Consider the following 21,925-nt stretch of genomic DNA (forward strand, 5'->3'; position numbering starts at 1 on the left):
TGTGTGTGTGTGTAATTTATTTAAGTGCTATTTGGAACTCTTCCAAAATGAATAATAATATTTACTTACTAACTTCTGTGGCAGTTTTACTTATGTTTTAAGGAATAAAATTAAGTACAGAAACTGGATCTAGGTAACATTGAATTTGTGACATAATCTGACAAGCACTAACAGAGCTGGCAAGAACTGACGTAGACCTTAACTCACTTCACTTCCTACGTCCTCATTTTGTTTTTAAGTGTTGTACAGCCTCAATGATACTTAGACTTGGCTTTGGAAATTCTGCAGTTACAGCTATCAGGTATGCAAATTAGGTCTGTTCGTTTTCTCCCAGACCCAACAAGTTCAATCAGTTTATGGTTTGCAAATGCTTCATAAGCCTCATGCTTTTCTAGGGGGTTTCTAGATAATAAGTAAATTACATTTTTAAAAATAGGCTGAGGGGCGCCTGGGTGGCGCAGTCGGTTAAGCGTCCGACTTCAGCCAGGTCACGATCTCACGGTCCGTGAGTTCGAGCCCCGCGTTGAGCTCTGGGCTGATGGCTCGGAGCCTGGAGCCTGTTTCCGATTCTGTGTCTCCCTCTCTCTCTGCACCTCCCCCATTCATGCTCTGTCTCTCTCTGTCCCAAAAATAAATAAACGTTGAAAAAAAAAATTTTTTTTTAAAAATAGGCTGAATTTTCATCATGATGGTGCTACAAACATTTGTCATCCACATAGGGAATATGTCTCCTTCAGGCTCTGATTTGCAATTCATGATTGTTTTCTGTCTTATCCTTGTTCTCTCTCAATGGTACAAAATGGAGAGAAGATGGTTTTAGAGCATACACATTTTAATCAACATTCAAACTGAATTGGATGGCCTAAAGGTTTTCTGTTAGTATACTCAGTAACTCATTTCCAAGCCACCGTTAAGCAACAGTTGAAACAATAGATGACTTCTTGAAAGAAAGTGTGAAAATTTCATTCAGGTCATGCACATCAAACTAAGCAATGACCCAGCAATTCTAGTCCTAGTTATGTACTCAAAAGAAGTGAAAATATATGCCATACAAAAATTTGTACATTAATGTAATTCAAGGTTAACACTATTTAAAGAATTTTTATAAAACCCCATGGCTAAATAAAGCTCTAGTTAGCTGATAAAGAATTGTATCTTTGCTCAGTAATTCCTCTGTAAAACTTACAAATATGGTAGTAGGAATTTATTAGTTAAAGGCACTTCTGTCTGTCTTTCATGCAGCTTTATTGAGATACAATTTATATACCATAAAGTTTACTGGTAAATGTAAATGGTATTTGAAGTGTAAATGTCAGTGGTATTTCGTATATCAGTACAGTATTGGGCAACTGTTTATGTCTCTGAAATTTAATTGTAGAACATTTCCATCACACAAAAAGGCTTGTACCTGTTAGCAGTCACTCTCCACCCCCAAACTCTGTTTCTTCCATCCTTCACCCTGGCCCCTGACGACCACTAACTGCATTCTGTAACTATCGATGTGTCTGTTCTGAACATTTTGTGTATAAATGAAATCACATGTTCTTCTGTGACTGACTTAATGTAGTTTCAAAGTTCATCGGTGTAGCATAATGTTATTTCAAAGTTCATCAATGATGCAGCATCTTGGAATTTCATTCCTTTTAATTGCTGAATAATATTTTACTGAATGGAAATACCACATCTAGTTTATCCATTCATCAGTTGATGGAAATAAATTGACAAATGATTAAACTAAATGTTTCCAGGTTTTGGCTAAGATACTTCTATAAACATTAATGTACAAATTTTTGTATGGCATATATTTTCACTTCTTTTGAGTACATAACTAGGACTAGAATTGCTGGGTCATATGGTAGTTTTATGTTTCCAAAGTGGCTGCCATGGTACATTCCCATCAGCGATATGTATAAGGGTTCCAATTTCTCCACATCCATGTCAGTGCGTGTTATTGTCTGTCTCTTTTATTAGAGCCATCCTAGGGGTGTGAGTAATATCTCAATTTGATGTTCTTTCTGTAGCAACTAATGATGTTGAGCATCTTTTCATGAGCTACTTGGACATTTTATATCTTTTTTGGAGAAATGTCTATTTAAATCCTTTGCTTTTTTTTTATTGGGTTGTTTGTCTTTTTGTTGCTGAGTTTTAGGAGTTTGGTATATATTCTGAATACAAGACCCTTATTGGACATATAATTTGCAAACATTTCCGTCTAGTTGTTAGGTTGTGTCTTCACTTTCATGACAATGTCCTTTGATACACAAACCTGTTAATTTTAATGAAGCCCAATTTATTTTTCTTTCTTTTGGAATCATATCTAAAAATACATTGCGAAGTCAAAGGTCATTAAGATTTACCCTATGTAGGTTTTTCTAAGAGCTGTATAGGTTTTGATCATATTTAGGTTATTCAGCCATTTTGAGAAATTTTGGTGCATGTTCTGAGGTCAGGTCCAACTTCATTTTTCTTCATGAGGACATCCAGTTGCTCCAATACAATCTGTTAAAGACATTATTCTTAATCCATTAAATGATATTCACATCCTTGTAAAAACCAACTGACCATAAACATGTATGTTTATTTCTGGTCTTTCAACTCTGTTTTATTTATTTAAATGTCTATCCTCATGCCAGTACCACAGTTTTGATGATGATGATGATGATGATGATGATGATGATGATGATTGTGAGAAAATACATGAGATCTACCCTCTTAACAAAATTTTAAGTGTTCAATACATATTGTTAACTATGTGCATATAGTTGTACAAAAGATCTCTGAAACTCTATCATCTTGCATGACTGAAACTCTATGTCCTTTGATTAGCAACTCCCCATTTCCCTCTCCTTCACAGCCCTAGCAATCACCATTTTGCTTTCTGCTGCTATGAGTTTGACTACTTTTAGATACTTCATGTAAGTAGAATTTTGTAGTATTTGTCCTTCAGTAACTGGCTTATTTCACTTAGTATAATGTACTCAAGGTTTATCCAGGTTGTTGCATATGGCAGGATTTCCTCCTTTTTTAAGAATGAATAATACTCCATCATATGAACAAACCTCATTTTGCTTAGCTGCTCATCAGTCAATGAACATTTAGGAAGCTTCTACCACCTGATTATTGTGAATAATGCTGCAATGAACATGGGAATGCAAATATCTCTTCCAGAACCTATTTCCAATTTGGGGGAGGGGGGGAATAAATACCTAGAAGTGAGATTGCTGGATAATACACAGTGTTTTGATGACTTTAGCTTTGTAGCAAGTTGTACTTTTTGAAATCAGAAAATGCAATTGCTCCAAATTTGTTTCTTTTTTTCAAAATTGTTTTAGCTCTTTGGGTCCTTGCAATTCCATATGAATTTGAGGACTGGCTTTTCCATTTCCACAAGGAAAAACTATTAGAATTTTAGTAAGGTTTGCAATGAATCTGTAAATTACTTTGAGTAGTACTACTATGTTAACAATATTAAGTCTTCCAGCACAAGAATTCAGGATATCTTTCCATTGATTCAGGTCTTCTTTAATTTCTTTCAACAATGCTTACTAGTTTTCAATGTAAAATTCTATCATATTTTTGGTTAAATTTACTCCTAAGTATTTTTTCCTTTTAGATACTATTGTAAGATACTATACTATTGTAAATGAAATTGTTCTTTTTCTTTAAATATTTTTATTTGTTTATTTTGAGAGAGAGAGAGAGAGCACGTGAGCGAGCAGGGGAGGGGCATAGAGTGAGGGAGAGCAAGAATCCCTAGCAGGCTCCATGCTGACAACACAGAGCCCAGCTCAGGGCTCAATCTCGCGAACCATGAGATCATGACCTGAGCCAAAATCAAGAGTCAGACACTTAACCGACCTAGCCACCGAAGCACCCCTGAAATTGTTTTCTTATCTTCCTTTCTCAGATTGTTTATTGCTAGTGTTAAAAACTAAATGGATGTTTGTGTGTTGATCTTATACCTTGCAACTTTGCTGAATTCATTTATTAACTCCAATAAGGTATTATTTGTGAATGCTTGGGATTTCCTAGATGTAGGATCATGTCATCTGCAAATAGAGATAGTTTTAGTTCTTCCTTTTCAAATTGACAACTTGTATTTCTTTATCTTGCTTAATGACTCTAGCTAGAGTTTTCAGTACTATCTTGGAAAACAGTGGTGAAAGCAGGCCTTCTTGTCTTGTTTCTGATCTTAGGGGAACTCTTTCACCATTGAGAATGATGTCAGTTGTCGGTTTTTCATAAATGGTCTCTATTATGTTTAGGAAGTCCCCTTCTATTCCGGATTTTCCATAGGTACTTATTATGAATGAGTGGTAGCTTTTGTCGGAAGCTTTTTCTGCATCAACTGAGATTACCATGTGGGTTTTTCTCCCTTTATTCTATGAATATGATTTATTATATTGATTTATTTTTCTTATCTTGAACCTCCCTTGCATCCCTGGGATAAATTCCACTTGGTCGTGGTGTATAATTTTTTTTAATGTACTGTTGGGTTCAGTTTGCTAGTATTTTGTTGTGCATCTACTATTATAAAGGCATATCTGTCTACAGTTTTCTTTTCCTCCTATGTCTTTGTCTGGCTTTGCTACCAAGTAATGCTGGTCTCTAAGAATGAATTAGGAAATGTTCCTTGTCTTCTGTATTTTGGAATAGTTTAGGAAGGATTTTGCTAATTCTTCTTTATGTGTTTGATAGAATTCACCAGTGAAGCCATCTGGTCCAGAGTTTTTCATTGTTGGCAGGCTTTTGATACCAGTCCAACCTCTTTACTTATTATAGATCTTTTCATATTTCCTAATTTTTCATGATTTAGCCTTGGTAGGTCATATTTCTAGTAATTTGCCTCTTTCATCCAGGTTATCTAATTTGTTGGTGTGTTCATTAGTTTTCTTGGCCACCATAACTTACCACCAGTGATTTAAAACCACAGAAATGTATTCCCTCACAGTTCAGTAGGCCAGAAGTCTGAGACCAAGGTATTGGCAGAATTGATTCTTTTTAGAGGCTCAGAGGGAGAGCTGATCCCACACTTCTCTCCCACCTTCTAGGAGAGGAAAGATCTCAAATCAATAACTTGACTTTATACCTTAAGGAACTGGAAAAAGAACAAACTGAAACTCAAGTTTCTTCTCCATCCAATCTTCATCATTTCCTTTCTTTTGCTAACTTTGCTTTTAGTTTGCTCTTCTTTTGTAAATCCTTTATGTACAACATGAGTTATTGATTTGAGATATTCTCTTTTAAATGTAGGCATTTATGGCAATAAGTTTTTATTTTTGTTTTCATAAGTGTTTTCATTTTTGTTCACCTAAGTGTTTTCTAATTTCCCTACTGGTTTCTTCTTTAACCTATTGGTTATATAAGAGTGTGTGGTTTAATTTCCACATGTTTGTGAATTTTCTGGTTTTCCTTCTGATACCAATTTCCAGCTTCATGCTATTTATAGTCAGAGAAGATACTTCATATGATTATAACCTTTATAAATATCTTAAGGCTTGAGGTTTAGCCACGCCTTTTTACTGAAATTTAGCAGTCTCTGTCTTTATTAAACACTCTCCTGGCTGCTGTAGGTTTGTTTGTTTGTTTGTTTGTTTGTTTGTTTGTTTGTTTTGTTTTGTTTGCAACTAAATCTTCAAATTCTGAGAAAGCTGATTCTATCATTTTTTGCTAGCTTACTGGTTGCTTCAGTGGAAGGACTGATTCTCAGCAGCCCCAACTCTACCATTTCTGTGATGTTGTCTACCTCCTGTGCTTCTCTTACAGACATCTGTTTCATGACTTCCTTCAGAAGCCTTCCCTGGGGACCCTGCTTCCCCCTTCTACACTAAATGCCCTTTCCTGGGTTCTCTTTCCGTGGCACTTCACCAAGACACATAAGTTTTTCCCTGAAGTGATCTGGAAATGAATGTAATCTGAGCATCCTGACATTGGTTTGAGATCTCTTTTATTCATCCCCATGAATACTGGATGAATGAAAGTTGCATGCATGACTGAACAAAGAAGAAAGAGATATGAGTTCTCATGAACTTACTACAGAGCCTCTTTACAGGGTATAGACTGCTTAAAAAAATTAAAATTACTTAATATGTAACTACTTTGAATGGAATCTAATCTTTCTTGAGGACCTCAAGAAGATCCTTCAGAATTTCATGATATGTTAAAATGGTGAGTAGAAATACCTCATCATTTCTTACAACCCTAGATTAGAAACTATGGAGAATGGCATGGAGTCTTGCTCAAAACACAGTTTTAATTTGTTCTGGTTAAATAGTTTACTTACATTAACTTGTTTGTCTTTTGGGAGCAGAAGAAGACAAATAGATTTATTTGATTATTTTGGCTGTATGATTTCCATAGAAACAAGCACTTACTAGGTATATGTTCATTGTGTATATAGATTTATAACTTGGACATGTCTTGTTTTCTAAAAATATTCTAAGTAATAGATGTATTTTACATTGGCTGCTATTAAAAATAGCTAACATGAGCATCAATGCATAAATGCTGGTTCAGAAACAAAAAATCTTACATATATTAAGGACATGAAATGAATTTCTGTTTTTTGGTTATGGGTGTGCTATGCCTCAAATCACATTTAGAAAATGTAAGAATTACTTGCTATGACATCTTGATACACGTGATGAACCAGGTAAATGACATCTTGATACACGTTATGAACCAGGTAAATAAGTCTTAGTCGTCTCTCTCAATACAGTTTTATTAAGGGTTCTTTTTATATTTCTTGCCATGTTTCAGTGTATCTTGCTTTAATCTTTTAAAAAAGAAACAAACAACATCAAGAAAAAACCACAAGGTTGTAACCTGAGAGCTCAATTATTTTTATGTTATTTATTTTTATGTTATTTTATAAGAAAGCTTAGTTATAAATTATATGATTATTGAAACTAGTCAATTATAATAGCATCTACAAAATGATTATTAATGTCATTATATATAAACAGCTTCAGAAGAAGTTAACAGAAGGTCTAAACCCAAGATGCAGGGAAATGATAATTGGAATCTTACTTGGTAGACTCACCAACTTGTGTGTATCTTTTCGATCTTAGGATAATGGAGTACGAACCATTGACTGTTCTCCAACCGCCCCCCCCCATTGTTGTGCATTCTTGACAAAGTCATTCTAGTGGTGAAGGACAGCATGTAAAAGTTAGGTGACAGCACAAATAAATATTCATAGCAAGTGGATACCACTTTTATACACTTACCAATTTACTGATTTACCTAAGTTTATTTCCCAGTCTTTCTTTTTTTTTTAATGTTAATGTATTTTTGAGAGACAGAGAGGGAGCATGAATGGGGGAGAAACACAGAATCTGAAACAAGCTCCAGGCTTTGAGCTGTCAGCACAGAGCACGATGTGGGACTTGAACCCATGAACCAGGAGATCATGACCTGAATCTATCACGGAAACTGGTCTGGATCACCCGGCAGAAGAACCAACCGGCACTCGGAGATCTTGGAAGGAAGGAGGTTTATTTTACACCAGTGGGCTCAGAGGAGATCATTCCCCAGAGATCTGAGCCAAATGCAGGTGGGAAGGGTAATTTATAGCGTCATCTTCCGCATTTGTGATGACTTTCGCGTGTGTGGCAAACAAGGCAGGAAGAACCCAGAAGAGAAACCTCTAAGTTGGGAACTAGAGTTTGTTTTAGTCCCATCAGCCATCTTATGGTGCAGAACTTTACTTATTTTCCCAACAGTAGTTATTTGGCACCTGAGGCAAGCAGGGTGGGAACAAGAACCTGGAAGGGAAGTCTTCAGGCTGGGACTGAAATTCTCTTATCAGTCCTGTTGGCCATCATACAACAGATTTTTCCCTACCAAATCGAAGTCAGACACTTAACTGACGGAGCCACCCAGGTGCCCTTTCCCAGTCTAGTTTCAATATCTAAGGAGTTACAGCTACATTTTTCAAAAATAGTAAAATATCCACATCAACTAAAAAGACATTCAACATGTTGTTTCTCAACATGGATTATATTCTTTATTTTTTCTAAATGAACACATTTTCTTTAGTGGGAAATTTTTTGTCTAATTGTTTGCAATTTTTATAAATTTGCCACACTATATGTTAGAGATATTACTCCATTGTAAATTTTAAATGTGAGTTTTTAGAACTCCTTTATTTTGAAAGCAGGTTGAAAAACTCATGAACACTGAATAAGGGCTGTAGACCAGTTTGTGGTAACATACCGATGAATTTCCTTGTTTAGATATCCTACCACAGTTATTTGAAATGTCACCATCAAGTGACATTGGTGAGTGAGGGGTACCCAAGACTCCACTCTTTTTGCATCATCTTGTGAGTCTATATTGATTTAAATATAAAAATATTTTTAAAAATTTGCTATAGCCCAATTATAAAACACCAGTAAATATTTAAAAATAGAAATATCCCTCACACAATTGGCATTTAAAACAACCTTCTTTTCAGAGACTTACTTCTAAAAGTCTTCAGTTTGGGGGTGCCTGGTGGCTCAGTCGGTTAAGCAGCCAACTTCAGATCAGGTCACGATCTCGCGGTCCGTGAGTTCAAGCCCCGTGTCAGGCTCTGTGCTGACAGCTCAGAGCCTGGAGCCTGTTTCATATTCTGTGTCTCCCTGTCTCTGACCCTCCCCAGTTCATGCTCTGTCTCTCCCTGTCTCAGAAATAAGTAAACGTTAAAAAAAAAATTTTTTTAATAAAAAAAAAGTCTTCAGTTTGAAGTGATGATTTTTTTTTATTTTAATTCAAGCATGCAGTTGTGTCAATTCAAAAAATATGGGTCTGTGAACACGAAAGCTTAAACTTTGATGCTCCACACTCCATTTTCTTCTTCTTCAAATGCCCTTTATTTGACCAGGAGGGATGTCATTTCCAAAAGTACTGTGAGACCCACATTTAACTTGAACAACATTTTCTTGTAGGTTATTAAGGCTGTTCAATTTTCTCTGTTGGTTGCTACCCTGAGTTGGAGACGAAACTCTTCTAAAATGTCAGACTGAGAAAATTGTACTGGTTCCAACACAATTAAAAAAAAAAAAAAAAGCTTAGGAATTAATGCTATCAATAGCCTTTGAAAACAAACTTAAAAAGTAACAATTGAATGCTAAGAGGGATAAAACTGTCTTTCTTTTTTTCTTTGAATCTCAGTGTGGCCAAGAAATTGAGGAACACAATAGAGAGTTCAATTCACAAGGCTCTTCCTGAGTGCCTAAATCATCATTACAATGCCTGTTAACGATGTTCTTGTTTTGCAGAGCAGTGCAGGTTATGAGGGTGACAGAGTCCCTACAGCCTAAAAGATCTCAAATTTGCATCCCAGGTATTGACACGTGCTCCACATTGGTACTGGAATACTGAGTGAGAAGAATCAAAGCATCCTATAAAACCAATAGCAAGAAAACCAAAAATCCAACACAGTCCAAGGACGAAATTGCATGGCCAGCTCAGGTGAAAGCAGAGTTGGTCTCTGGAGAAAGGCATCAGGGTCACGACAGAAGTCACAAGGCTATGGAAAACAAAATTCTGTGGGCACAAGTTTGTAGGATTGCAACCATATCAAATAAGTAAAATGCATAAGAATTTGAAATTCCACATAAATGCTGAATGGAAAATACAGAATTATTTTCTCTATTTTCTGCGACTGGCTTGGGATATATGTGGATAAAAGAAATTTTTAAGACAATATTGCTCCGTTGTGGATAAAATTTGCCATATTCACAAAATAGCCTATCTGGAGAGGATGATACTGTGACACCAATGTGCGCTCAAGTTAAAAGTCACCAGGCTCCCCAGGGCACCTGGGTGGCTGAGTCAGCTAAGTGTCCAACTTCAGCTCAGGTCATGATCTCACAGTTCATGGGTTCAAGCCCCAGGTCAGGGTCTATGCTGACAGCTCAGAGCCTGGAGCCTGCTTTGGATTCTGTGTGCTGCTCTCTCTGCCCCTCCCCGACTTGCACTCTGTTTGTCAATAATAAATAAATGTTAAAAAAATTTTTTTTCAAATATCCAAACTCCTCAATTTTGGTATCTTTGTTCTCTTTTGCTGTTGGAAAATAAATTTTAGAAGTCATGGATATTAAACCATTCTCTAAATACCTTTATAAAGTAAGGCCAGTTATATTTTACTTCACTTATTTGATTTGAAGTACTTAATACACTAACTTTCTATTGCTGATCTTGTTAATTCTGTTTTATTAAAGCCAACATTAAACTACCAGGAAAAGTAAAAACCAAAAGGATATTACTTTGAATGCATAAAAAGTAAGATGATTAATGGATAGATAGAAGGATGGGTGGATATTCGAAAAAGTAAGTATAGGAAAATGTTAAATGGGGATCTAGGAGCGAGGGTAATTATACATTATAACAGTCTTTCAACTTTTCTGTATGTTTGAAAACTTGTATAACATTTTGGAAATAAAATACAAACATGTTCAAAAGAACAACCAGAATCTTCAGTGCCTAAGTAAATAAATAAATAAATAATAAGTAGCTTCATTTTCTGAAACAACGGATTAAGGATTTTGTCAGTATATGTCGTAAAAGTAAGAAAATGTTACCAACAAAACGAAGCCTTGCGTAAAAAACCGCAAACGCGTAGGAAGACAAATACCCTATGATGTCACTCATATGTGGAATCTAAAAAAACAAAACAAATGAAAAAACAAACCAACAAAAGGCTGAATCAGACCTGTAATTCTGGTTGCCAGAAGGAAGAGGGGGGAGAATGGGCAGTATCCCTGAAGGGGAGAGGGAGGCACAGGCTTCTAGTTGGGGAAGCAGTAAGTCACAGGGATGACGTACAGCTCAGGTAATATAGTCAGTGGTACTATAATACTGTTGTGTGGTGACAGATGGAAACTACACCAATGCTGAGCACAACATAACATGTAGAGAGGTTGAATCACAGCGTTGGACACCTGAAACTAATGTGACATTGTGTGTCAGATAATACTGCAGTAAAAAATAAAGAAATCAAAACAAAACAAAATTCAAATGCGGTTTCTAGGCAAACGATGAAATGACGGAGATTAGGCAGAGTAGTGGAAAGTACCTATTTATGCGGAACTACCCTTTATTGGTACACCTTTACATTGATGTTACGCTTTGTCAATATCTAAATGTCCTTGACACGTAATGTCACCTGTGGGCCCAGCTCTGTGCCATCAGACTGTTAAGTCTCCACGAGATCCAAATGATACAAGTTAGACTTGTTCTCATGTCTGGAACACAAGAACAGCACCATATGGCTATTTGACGAAAACACCAAAATTAGGTGGAATCAGCCAAATAAATATGATAATAATTTTGTGTCGAGTCATAAAAAAAGAGTTTTCTGTATTTTTTTTCCTGTTGTTGGTTCATACTGTTTTAAATAGTCTTTCCTCTTGAAGTCAAATTAGAATTTTCAATGAGTCCCAAAGAGATTTTAGTGATTTAGAACCTATGGACTCAGAAGAACCTCAGCTTTTCTTATTCTAGGCAAATGCCACTCCATCATTAGTTGAATTACTGCAAGGATTTCTCCTTACATTCAACACCGGGGTCCATTTTCCACAAAGTTCCCAGAACTGCAAAGCTTCAAATGCCTGAAGACATTGCCTTGGCAGTTCCATTGCTTCTAAGCAGGCCTGGATCTTAGAAATGCCAGACAGGTTGATATCGATCCTTTTTAAAAAGTTAGGTACAAAGGAAGTGTATCTGCCAACCTCCTTTAGAAATAGGGTCAAATAACCAGTTGGAAAATTTTCTAAAGGTGTCACATTAAACTTTAATCATACCTACATTTTTATGGAGCCTTTAACTTGGCAAATTGCTTTCACGTGCATTATCTCATGTCACGTTCTATTGCCATGAAATGGTGTCCAGGTTCTAGGGCTGAATTACGATGACATAGATACCAAAATGTTGATGGGGACATTTGATGAAAATCGATTATTATGCTATCGACCAAGTATTTGACAGGAGTGGACTGGCTTCGAGCTCACGTATGACAAAGGGTTAAGATTCTAATAGTTGCTTTGCTCCACTTGCTGGAGGTTTTGAGAGCTATTTCTCCGTTTTGTTTTTGTTTTTGTTTTTTTTTCAAGGAGAAAATGAGTTACCTCTTTTAATTTCCTCCCTCTCATCCTTCTTATGTCTGATTTTCTTTTTTCTTGTCAATAAATCTGCAGGTCAGCCCCACCCCGGGCTGCATCCGAGCTCTCATGAAGATGCTGTACTGCCCATACTGCCGGGGACTTGTCACCGTGAGGCCCTGCAACAACTATTGCCTGAACGTCATGAAGGGCTGCCTGGCCAATCAGGCTGATCTGGACACTGAATGGAATCTGTTTATAGGTAAGGAGCGTTTAGACGGATCCATGCCCTAGATTACAGAGACATAGATCACCAGCCAGAGGTTGTGGGGCCCCATGGGCAGGTCTGCCGTTGTGATGATTTAAATGCAAAAGAGGATTAAGTGCAAAAACAAAAACAGAAAGCAGCTGCTAGCAAATTATAAAGGTGACATTTTTCTCCTTCTTTTTTAAATCCTGAAAAACAGGGTACCCTGGTATGTTTGTAAGGGACAGTCCTGGTAAAGATTGTACAAGCGAGCGTTGTTGAATTAGCTGATCTCTCTGACAAGGATAAAAAGTACTCTTGTCGAGTTTCTGGGAGTTCCTGTGGAAAGGGGGGAAAAAATCTCCTTAAGAAGAAAATCCTCAGGACTAGTTCTTATTTCTAGTCCCTCAACATAGTCACAGATACTAGTAAAACACTCCTTCCTTGGACATCCATGATGAAAATAGCGCGGTATTTTTGCCGAAATATGCAAATCTTCTTCCTCGTGCTGTGGAGAAGAGGGCTTCAAGCCCTCAAGGTGAGACAGCCTTCCTGTCTTTAGAAGGTACGATGGAAAGTGGGGGAGACGCAGGGAAAGTCTGTGAGTCGTGGCTCTGGTCTTGGGTTGCAGGAATTGCTCAGGGTGAAGTGCACTGCCAAAAGATATTTCCCAAATTGCTACCCAAGGATAAAAGGACAAATTTTACAGGCAGGCTTCTCCCAGGAAAACACACAGGCCTTGAAAGAGTGAATGTGTTTTCTCCCCCTCTGACAAAAGCCCTTCAAATAAAAGTACTTTCGATTGCATTTCCTGCAATTGCGTGGTGACGGGCAGAGTGGTGCACATCACAGGGCAATTCCTTAGCTTCTGGGGGCCTTCATCATTTATGCATACCTCTAAACCAGAAGGCACGCATGAAGTCTTCTGACATCTAAGTTTGGGGTAGGGTAGGAAAAAGATCTAAGATGGGTTGGAATGTGGCGAAACCTAAGCTCATCGTGCAAAAGACGGGATTCGGTTGCAAGCATTGCCCTTTGGCAGTGAAACCCACCGGCTAACATGCTGTTATGCTTAGGAAGGCCAGGGAAAATGGTTTGGAAGTTTTAAGCAAAAAAGAGTAAATTTTAGAGTGGGTAGATTCCAATGGAACTCATCCAACAAAATCCCAGAAATCATTTCAGGGAGAATAAATTGAAATACTGTTCTCTCTTCCTTTAGTGGGAGTACGGAATCTGTCTGCATGATCTTGGGTTACTTTATTTGAAAAATGAGGAAGTGTTTGAAAAGTTTAATCATTAAAGTACCCTTCTAACTCAGAAATGATATGATTCTTTGCTAAGATTTTGGACGGGAGTATGAATTTTTTAGAAAGGTAATAAGAATAACTCGATCTTCTAAAATATGAATTTAGATTAATTTTGGCAGAGACACTCTCCAAATAATGCTAATTAAAAAGTACTCTCATCAAGAAATCTAAAAATATTGCCACATTTTAAAACCAGATTAAACCTCATTGCCATCACTTTGAGTCATATAGATTATTCATACTTTTTGGTTGAAACTACTCTAATTTATAGCACAGTTAAATAGTCTTTGCTCAGCCTGCACCTTATTGAGGAAGGTGGACATGTGGATTTTGTTACTTAGAGCAGGACGTGATTAAGAATGAGACTATAAGGCTTTTAATTTAGAAGAGCAACAGTGACTTCCTTATTGGCTTTTTCTCCTCAGTGCTGGTTGGCTATTTTAACATCATACCTTCAATCAGTTGGCTTTCCTGGATGCCAATTAGATGTGAAATTGAATGTCTGGAAAAGCGTTTGATTAAAAAACCCAGATTTGAACCCACCATGTGTTGGATGTACTATAACTAAAAGAGAGCCTGGTGGTTAGTCCTACATTAATATATTTCATACCCTTTGTTTCCATATCTCATTTTTTATTAGTCTTGGATATCTGTGAGAAAATTCTTCTTTTTTCTTTCCTCTGGCTCTGCTATGGCACCGAGAATTGACCACCAACATAGATTTTGGAGCAAAATGTGTTCTTGCTAATACTTGCCCCGATGTGAAGTTCACAAACTTGTCACGTAAATCAGGCAAATGTGCCACCTGTGCATCCACATATGCATCCGAGATGACAGTGTCATAGGCTTCATGAATGCAGCAGGGAAGGCCAGTGAGCAAATCAATAATCCAACAGTAATTACATAGAAAGCCCTTTCTCTGGTTGGCATCTGTAGCCTATCACCCTTGGGCTTCTAACATCTTTCCATCAGTTCCTCTACTCCTGTTGCTGTCAGTCACATGACATATCTATCTGCTGCATTCATGCCCCAGTCTGTACATTTTTATGTGGGTTTTTTTTTTTTTTATGTCCTCATCTAAAATGCTAACAATGGATGCAATCAATGGTCAATAAAGACAAGAATTGAACCGGTGATACATTCTCATGATCTTTGCTATGTCACAAATTAATTGAAAGTGAGTTATGGGGCGCCTGGGTGGCTCGGTCGGTTGAGCATCCAACTCTTGATTTCGGCCCAAGTCATGATCCCAGGGTTGTGCGTTGGAGCCCGTCATCAGCCTCTGCACTGAGTGTGGAGCTTGCTTAAGATTCTATCTCTCCCCCTCACCTGCTTGTGCTCTCTCTCTTTCTCTCAAAAAATAAGTGAATCGTATTTATTTTGAATTCAGTTGTTGTGTGGATTTGTCAGTAAAAAGGTATTTCACTGACAAAATAAAATGTTCTAAGTGTTCAGCTAAAAAACCCAATGGTATTCCGTTCACTTCTGAAGTTCCATAGTTTTTTAATTTTCATTTTTTTGCAATCCTAAAAAAAAAAAATCAAGAGTCTACTCAGGATGCATTTCTGTTGTTTTCCTGATGTAAGCAGGACCTGGGGAAACATAAGAGTGGTTTGCAGTCCGCTCTGCTCTCACTCCTAGGAACCATGCAGGAAGAAAGAGACGTCATTTGAGGCATTGACAGGCACAGCTTAGGCACTTACCCCAGGTGTTGCTCTAAATTCATGCTCAGCTTGAGGCGCCTGGGTGGCTCCATCTGTTAAGCGTCTGACTTCGGCTCAGGTCATGATCTCACAGTCCGTGAGTTCGAGCCCCGTGTCGGGCTCTGTGCTGACAGCTCAGAGCCTGGAGCCTGTTTCAGATTCTGTGTCTCCCTCTCTCTCTGCCCCTCCCCTGTTCATGCTCTGTCTCTCTCTGTCTCAAAAATAAATAAACGTTAAAAAAAATTTTTTTTAATTCATGCTCAGCTTATTCCAGCCTAGCCTTTGAGTGTTGCCTGTGTGCAAAGGCCTTTTCTCGGAAAATGTTTATTATGTAAATTAAAATTTCCTAAAAGGAAACAGTTTGTGGGCAGAATTCGTTTTCAGTAATACCCTGCGGTTATTTTGAGTCTTTGGCATTGATACCAACCCTCCATGGATAAGAGCTATTCTATTTGACAAGGGGCCGTGTTGCAGATTACACCTAGCTTATGAGCACAAAAGTTAAGGCTGAAATTATATTTTTGTAGCTGCAATAAATCTTGCATCTAATTTCAAATCTAGGATATGTGGGACAGCCTCCTCCAAACATCTGGTACCTTCGAAGACTTAATAGACTGTAAAAAATGGAGAAAGAAAACAAGGGTGTGGGGACAAAAGTGCTGATAAGATCAAAGGCAAAAATGCTGTTTGTTTTGTAATATTTTTTATCACTGAAATAGTAGAGGATGTTTATTACTGCAAGTATAAGAGAAACTTATCACTATAGTTCCATAAAAGTGAGAACTGAAGATGTTTGTGTCCCAACAATGCACCCTAATAATTTAGACTATCCCAGTTAGTAAGACTTTAATGATCTTAACCTATTAATTCAATGCCTGACATATTGAATAAGCTAGACACATGCTTTTTTTTATGCTAGGGGAACTTAATGTAGTTAACATTAATTATAATCAACTATGATAAAGTGTTAGGAAACTGGAAGCACAGGATGAGAAGTTTCTACTCAGCAGGGGACTTAATCTAGTCTAGGGTGTTGGGGAAGCTGTACCTTGGTAAATACAGAATAAAGTAGTAAACAAGACGGTATTGAATTAGTGTTGTCAGACGTAATTGATGTTGAATAGCTGTAACATACAGAATTGGTGGAATACTGTATGGGCCCCAAATATTTACAAGTAGCCTATGACAGTTTCAATAGTCTGGTATGATCAGTCAGTGATTGATAAATACTTATTTGATTTATTTTCTAAACGATTGGTGATCAAGTCTCATCACTACCACTGTCACTGACTTGAACTGAGAAGATTCAGAGAATTTGTGTTAATTTTTGTAAAGAGAAGGTTGCGTCCCTGATATATAGATACTCTCCAATGTAAAAAGGAGAAGACGGAAGAGGAGAAAAGGAAGGAAGGAACGAAGGAAGGGAGGAAGGAAGGAAGGAATAGAGAGAGAGAAAGGAAGGAAAGAAGGAAGGAAGGGAGGGAGGAAGGAAGGAAGAGAGAGCGAGAGGAAGGAAGGATGGATGGACAGTAGGAAGAAAGGGAGGGAGGGAGGAAGGGAAAAGCCAGCAAAAGAGCTTGATTTTTAGTTTAGGTCTTGAGCACTTATAGTCCAGACAATCCAGTGATATCAAACTTTCTGGGCTTTCTTTTTCCTTTCCAACTAGCCAGTTATTAAGTGTAAGGCATCCTAAAGACAGCAAACTGGCATGAGAGCATCAAACATGGAGTGCAAGGTGGGCACTACACCTGTGCCTGGCCTAGAGACCCTGCAGTGGGTATTATCCACTCATCTTCTGAGATTCATTAATACAACAGATGTTTACTAAGTAGCTGGTATGGACCTTGTTCTGGTTTATGCATGAGGCTAGAGCAGATGAGACCCTGCCTGCTGAGAATATGGCTCACTGTATGTTCTCGGATGGAATAAATGGAAACAACTAGACAGAGAAATGGAAGGGAATGCAGTAAGAAGCTGTTCTATTTTACTTTGTAAGTCTACTCTTTTAATGGAAGTATGACTAATTCAGTAATTTAAAAAACACATATCCCTGATGTTAATGGACTCGTGAGTGCAGGGATGGCAGAAACAAATCAGATAATGAACCTGGTTCCTTCATTGTGACAGCTGCTATCAAGTTGTAAATTAGAGCCAGCCGCAAGGAAGCTGTGTTAGGTCGGTCAAATGACTAGTGTCATGTAATAAATGGCTACTTTGGTGTACAAATTACTTTCTTAGGACCCGAAAGAGTTGTTTATCTGCAAGGTATTTTGTAGATTCACAACTTTGGGGGAAATGTTGCTAGAACAACATTTATTGTTTCTAGTAAATAAACTTGGATTCTCTTTTTATACAATACACAGCACTGTGTGATGTTGCATTTCAGCAGGATATAAAATAAACACAGGGCACCGTTTCAAGCATTTGTATAAGATGCTCCTCTTTCAAAGACTTTCTTCGACGTGAAATTCTATAATATAAATCTGACAAATTTTTAGTCACAAAGAATTCCATAGTAAATATGATAGGACTCTAGCTGATAGATCCTGAAATGCCATGTTTTAAAAACCCCTAGACCCTAAACATAGAAAATCATTTCCTTTCAACCAAAGAAAAAGAAAAAATTTAAGAATTATATTTAGCAGCAAGCTTCAAGGTATCTTGGTCTCCACTTTGTATAAGACAAGAGCTTGGTTGCAAATACAGTCTAGAAACACAACTCTTAAATTGAGGAACAAAAGCCAAAGCAATTATTTTAGAATCTGATCTCACCATTACCTACAGAACTTGCTTTTGCTCATGTGCATTCCTAAAAGCAGCAAGAGGGATATTAAAAAAAAAACCACTTGATTTTCTCAGTTGAAATCTAACCCCACCCAGCTCCTGCCTTCCTTTTATAGTCATTGATTCAATATTTCTCATTTCTCATGGACATTTATCATATGTTGTATTCTCTCTGTGATGCTGGCAGAATCCACAAGCAGTACTAATTCCTCAGTGAGAAAAAAAAAAAGAGAGAAGAAGAAAGCAAGAAAGAAAACACTTGGCTGGTACCCAGCAGCCTTTCACGAGCTGCATTTGTTATCAATTTCCTATGTTTAGAAAATGGTTTACTTCTGAACTCTGCATATGTGAAAGTGTTTTTATGTGGTGCAATAGGGTTAATGCCTTGATGGTGCTATCTTGTATGAGGCTATTCGACAAACACTGCGGCAGGCGTTTCTTAACCTCTGAACACTCACTAATGTTCATCTTGAGGCAACAACTCAAAGGATTCATGGGACTGCAATTTCCGTTCTGCATCAGGCAAATTTTCTCACGGATCAAAGCAGGCAAAGCACATCAGTTCTAAAATTATTTGGTGCAGTAGACAAGTAGTCATTCAAGGTGCATGTGTATTTCCTTTGCCTCCAGTGCCTCTGTACGTATATGTACAGTTTCCTCTTGTACGTATATCTATCCCACTTCCCACATACTCGACTTCTATACAATTCATAATTACTGATGACTGCAAATATATGAATATTCTGAACTAGATTTTCATGTTGGAATCCATGGTGCTATATAATATGACACCAACCAATGGCCTATAACAAGGCATAACTATTTTTGCAAGTCTAATATTCTCTAGGATGTAAGATACTCCATTTATAACAGGAAGTTCACTGAAATATCTCTTATACCTTATTAAGCTCTCCAATTCCTATGAGAACCAGCAACAGAAGGATTTAGTTTACCAGGAGAAAGCAGACCATACCACAGATGATGAGAATTGCCTTTGTATTGGGGATTTTGCTTCTAATTTACACTTCAATTTCAGTGTTTTCTATGCGTAAGTGGTTTAATTTGATAATTATATCCAAAGGACTTTGTTTGTAATGATTGACATCTGATTTTAATAAATTTTGCTAGTTTTCACTGTTATGTCTCAGCTTTAAGCTAAAACACAGGATGTCTGGCTTTCGGCCTCCCAAGAGAAAACATTTGATGATTCCTCAGGATGGAATTAAATAGATCCAAAAGGCCCAGGATCCCAGGTAAAATTCAACACTCTAAACATTAGCCTGATGACTTTCTTAGCAATTTCAATTCCAGGAAATAAGAGGAGCATGAGGTAGAAGAAATTGAACTAGAAGAAGAAACTAGAACTAGAAATTGAACTAGAAGAAATTGAAGAAACTAGAACATAAGAAATATAAATGGAGCTAAATATGTGGGTTGTTAAAGCATTAAACTACGTGGCTATTCACAAATAACAAACTTATAACACATCCCAGAGCTACCGTAACCAAAAAGTCCTTCATGAGGTGACTGATTTAATAGAATAAAGGAGTGGTTTACCTTCTGAGACATTTAGATCACTGTTAAAATCCTGATTACTAGCTGAAGTGAAAATCTTTGTTTTAACCCAAATAATAAATGCTTGTGTGATATTGCAATGCTATGTTAAAATGTCTTAATAATAGTAGTGTTAATGAGGGTACTTAGATTTCTTTTCCCCTAAATGTCACATTTACACATATGTATATGTGAATAATTACATATCTACTTACCATCTATCTATATATCTATCTATATCTTCCAATTGCAGTAAAAGCTCCTTTAACTCACGATTATCTCGAGAGCAGAACTGCTGATCATGTCTTTATGTTTGAGTCATTTTTGAAACTAGCTTTAATTTTCCTCAGGCTTGTTTCCTTAACAATTATAGAGACTTTTAGAATCTTATTATCTTCATCATGTTGTCTTTGTGGTTTGTTTATTATGAACAACCCTCCAAGGAGCCAGGGGTGGAAGCCAGGTTAGAAGAGATGGCCCCATGAATTATTCTGATGGGTAAAGGCATGTTTTCATTGGTCACTCTAAAAGGGAAATGGATATAAATGTCCTTGGGAGTAATTTAAACTTTGAGAACCTTCATGATATATGAAAACTTTGAGCTTATAATTCATTTAAAAATATCATGCCTACAGATACTTGGTAAGGTGGCCAGGAGAGAATTTAAATTAAAATAGAGCATGAAATATTCCTTGTCCTTCAAATAACAGCTTATATATAAATCCCACATAAAAAAAGATATGTCCTCGATTTTTTTCTCTGCATGGATTTAAATAATTTGCTACGCTAAGAATGTTCTTTATTATAACCTCAGAAGAAGTGAAAATTACAAAAAGAAATGAAAATAAGTCATTGAATATATGACATTACACCAAGAAGGGATGTATCTATCTGCATCACATTTTTATTCTTTAAGGTGCAGGATCTTCTAGAAAGATAACACTGATAATTAAATGCCAACAAAGTCAGTCAGTATTCACTACTAAAATCTCAATACTTAGGAAATAGAGCAATTAGAGTAATGTAATGAGAGGCCTGAGAATACTATTGGATGGCATGAATAAGTTAGTAGATGTGAGAGACTTAGGGATGTAGCAGTGATTGCCAGAGCTGATGTGGTTTTCAGATTGACTCAATCAGTAAGTGACCCTGCCCTATCTCAGCCCTACATCTATCTCTCTGGTAGTTACATGCCAGCTTGAAGTCTTTTCTCCCAGGGTAGCAGGACCATAGTTCCAGAAGATAATTCATTGACTTCAATAGGAAGAGTATTCTCAAAATCCACAACCATCAACTGGTGAAGGCTGTTGGGAGTTCTTGATATTATCACTTATGCATGCGTCTCCATGGTTTTCCAAATTCAGTGTTCTTGATTATTGTTAGATTAGTTCCTTATTTTTATTTTTTTTTTATTTTTTTTAACGTTTATTTATTTTTGAGACAGAGAGAGACAGAGCATGAATGGGGGAGGGTCAGAGAGAGAGGAAGACACAGAATCCGAAACAGGCTCCAGGCTCTGAGCAGTCAGCACAGAGCCCGACGCGGGGCCTGAACTCACAGACCGCGAGATCATGACCTGAGCCGAAGTCGGACGCTTAACTGACTGAGCCATCCAGGCGCCCCTAGTTCCTTATTTTTAAAACAGCTTAGTGTTTCAAACTCTTCTGTGTTAACATAGTCATAGAAACATATTCCATCATCCAAAACCTATGTGCAATACCCAACCAGATGGGAGAACTGAAATTGTCATTAGTCCTAAGAATGTTAGGACTAATTCTACAAATACTAATACACAGTGCATTTTGAGGGTTCAGATCAGGCACAGGACCTGACCTCTGAAAGGTAATTCCACAAAGTGCAATACACATGTCCCTTCATTAATCAGCCTGGTAGTATTTTTTATTGAATCACTGTGTTGATTGAATAAAATATTTGGCAAATTTTTGGTGATCCAATTTAACATGTGCCTAATACTACCTTTATTGACTGAAAATCCAGATATATATTTCCCGAAGGTGGCCATGAGAGAATGTTTAAATGTGTCTTGCTACTTAATTACAACCATAGTATCCAACTTCTGAAACTATAAGAGAGTTGTAAGAAACTTTATTCACCTATCTTTGTGGTTCTGGCTTTCATTCAAGAGAACATTACATCCATAGCAATAATAGCTAACAGCAGTTGGACACTTACTTTAACCAGGAAGTACTGTAATCACTTTATACTTTTAATCCTTAAAACAAT

The 21,925-nt window shown here is 37.2% G+C and overlaps 1 protein-coding gene across 2 annotated transcripts in view; it reads left to right on the forward strand.

Annotated features, from left to right (window-relative positions):
* The window catches only part of GPC6 (glypican 6), a 1,119,539-nt gene that overhangs the window by 752,595 nt on the left and 345,019 nt on the right, over positions 1–21,925 (forward strand). For both annotated transcript variants that reach the window (XM_045480598.1, XM_045480590.1), the window contains exon 4: positions 12,183–12,348. In XM_045480598.1, the coding sequence (XP_045336554.1) occupies positions 12,183–12,348 (166 nt within the window). The remainder of the gene's footprint in view (positions 1–12,182; positions 12,349–21,925) is intronic.

The sequence above is a fragment of the Leopardus geoffroyi genome, chromosome A1 (genome assembly GCF_018350155.1).
Source record: "Leopardus geoffroyi isolate Oge1 chromosome A1, O.geoffroyi_Oge1_pat1.0, whole genome shotgun sequence".
Classification (NCBI taxonomy): domain Eukaryota; kingdom Metazoa; phylum Chordata; class Mammalia; order Carnivora; family Felidae; genus Leopardus; species Leopardus geoffroyi.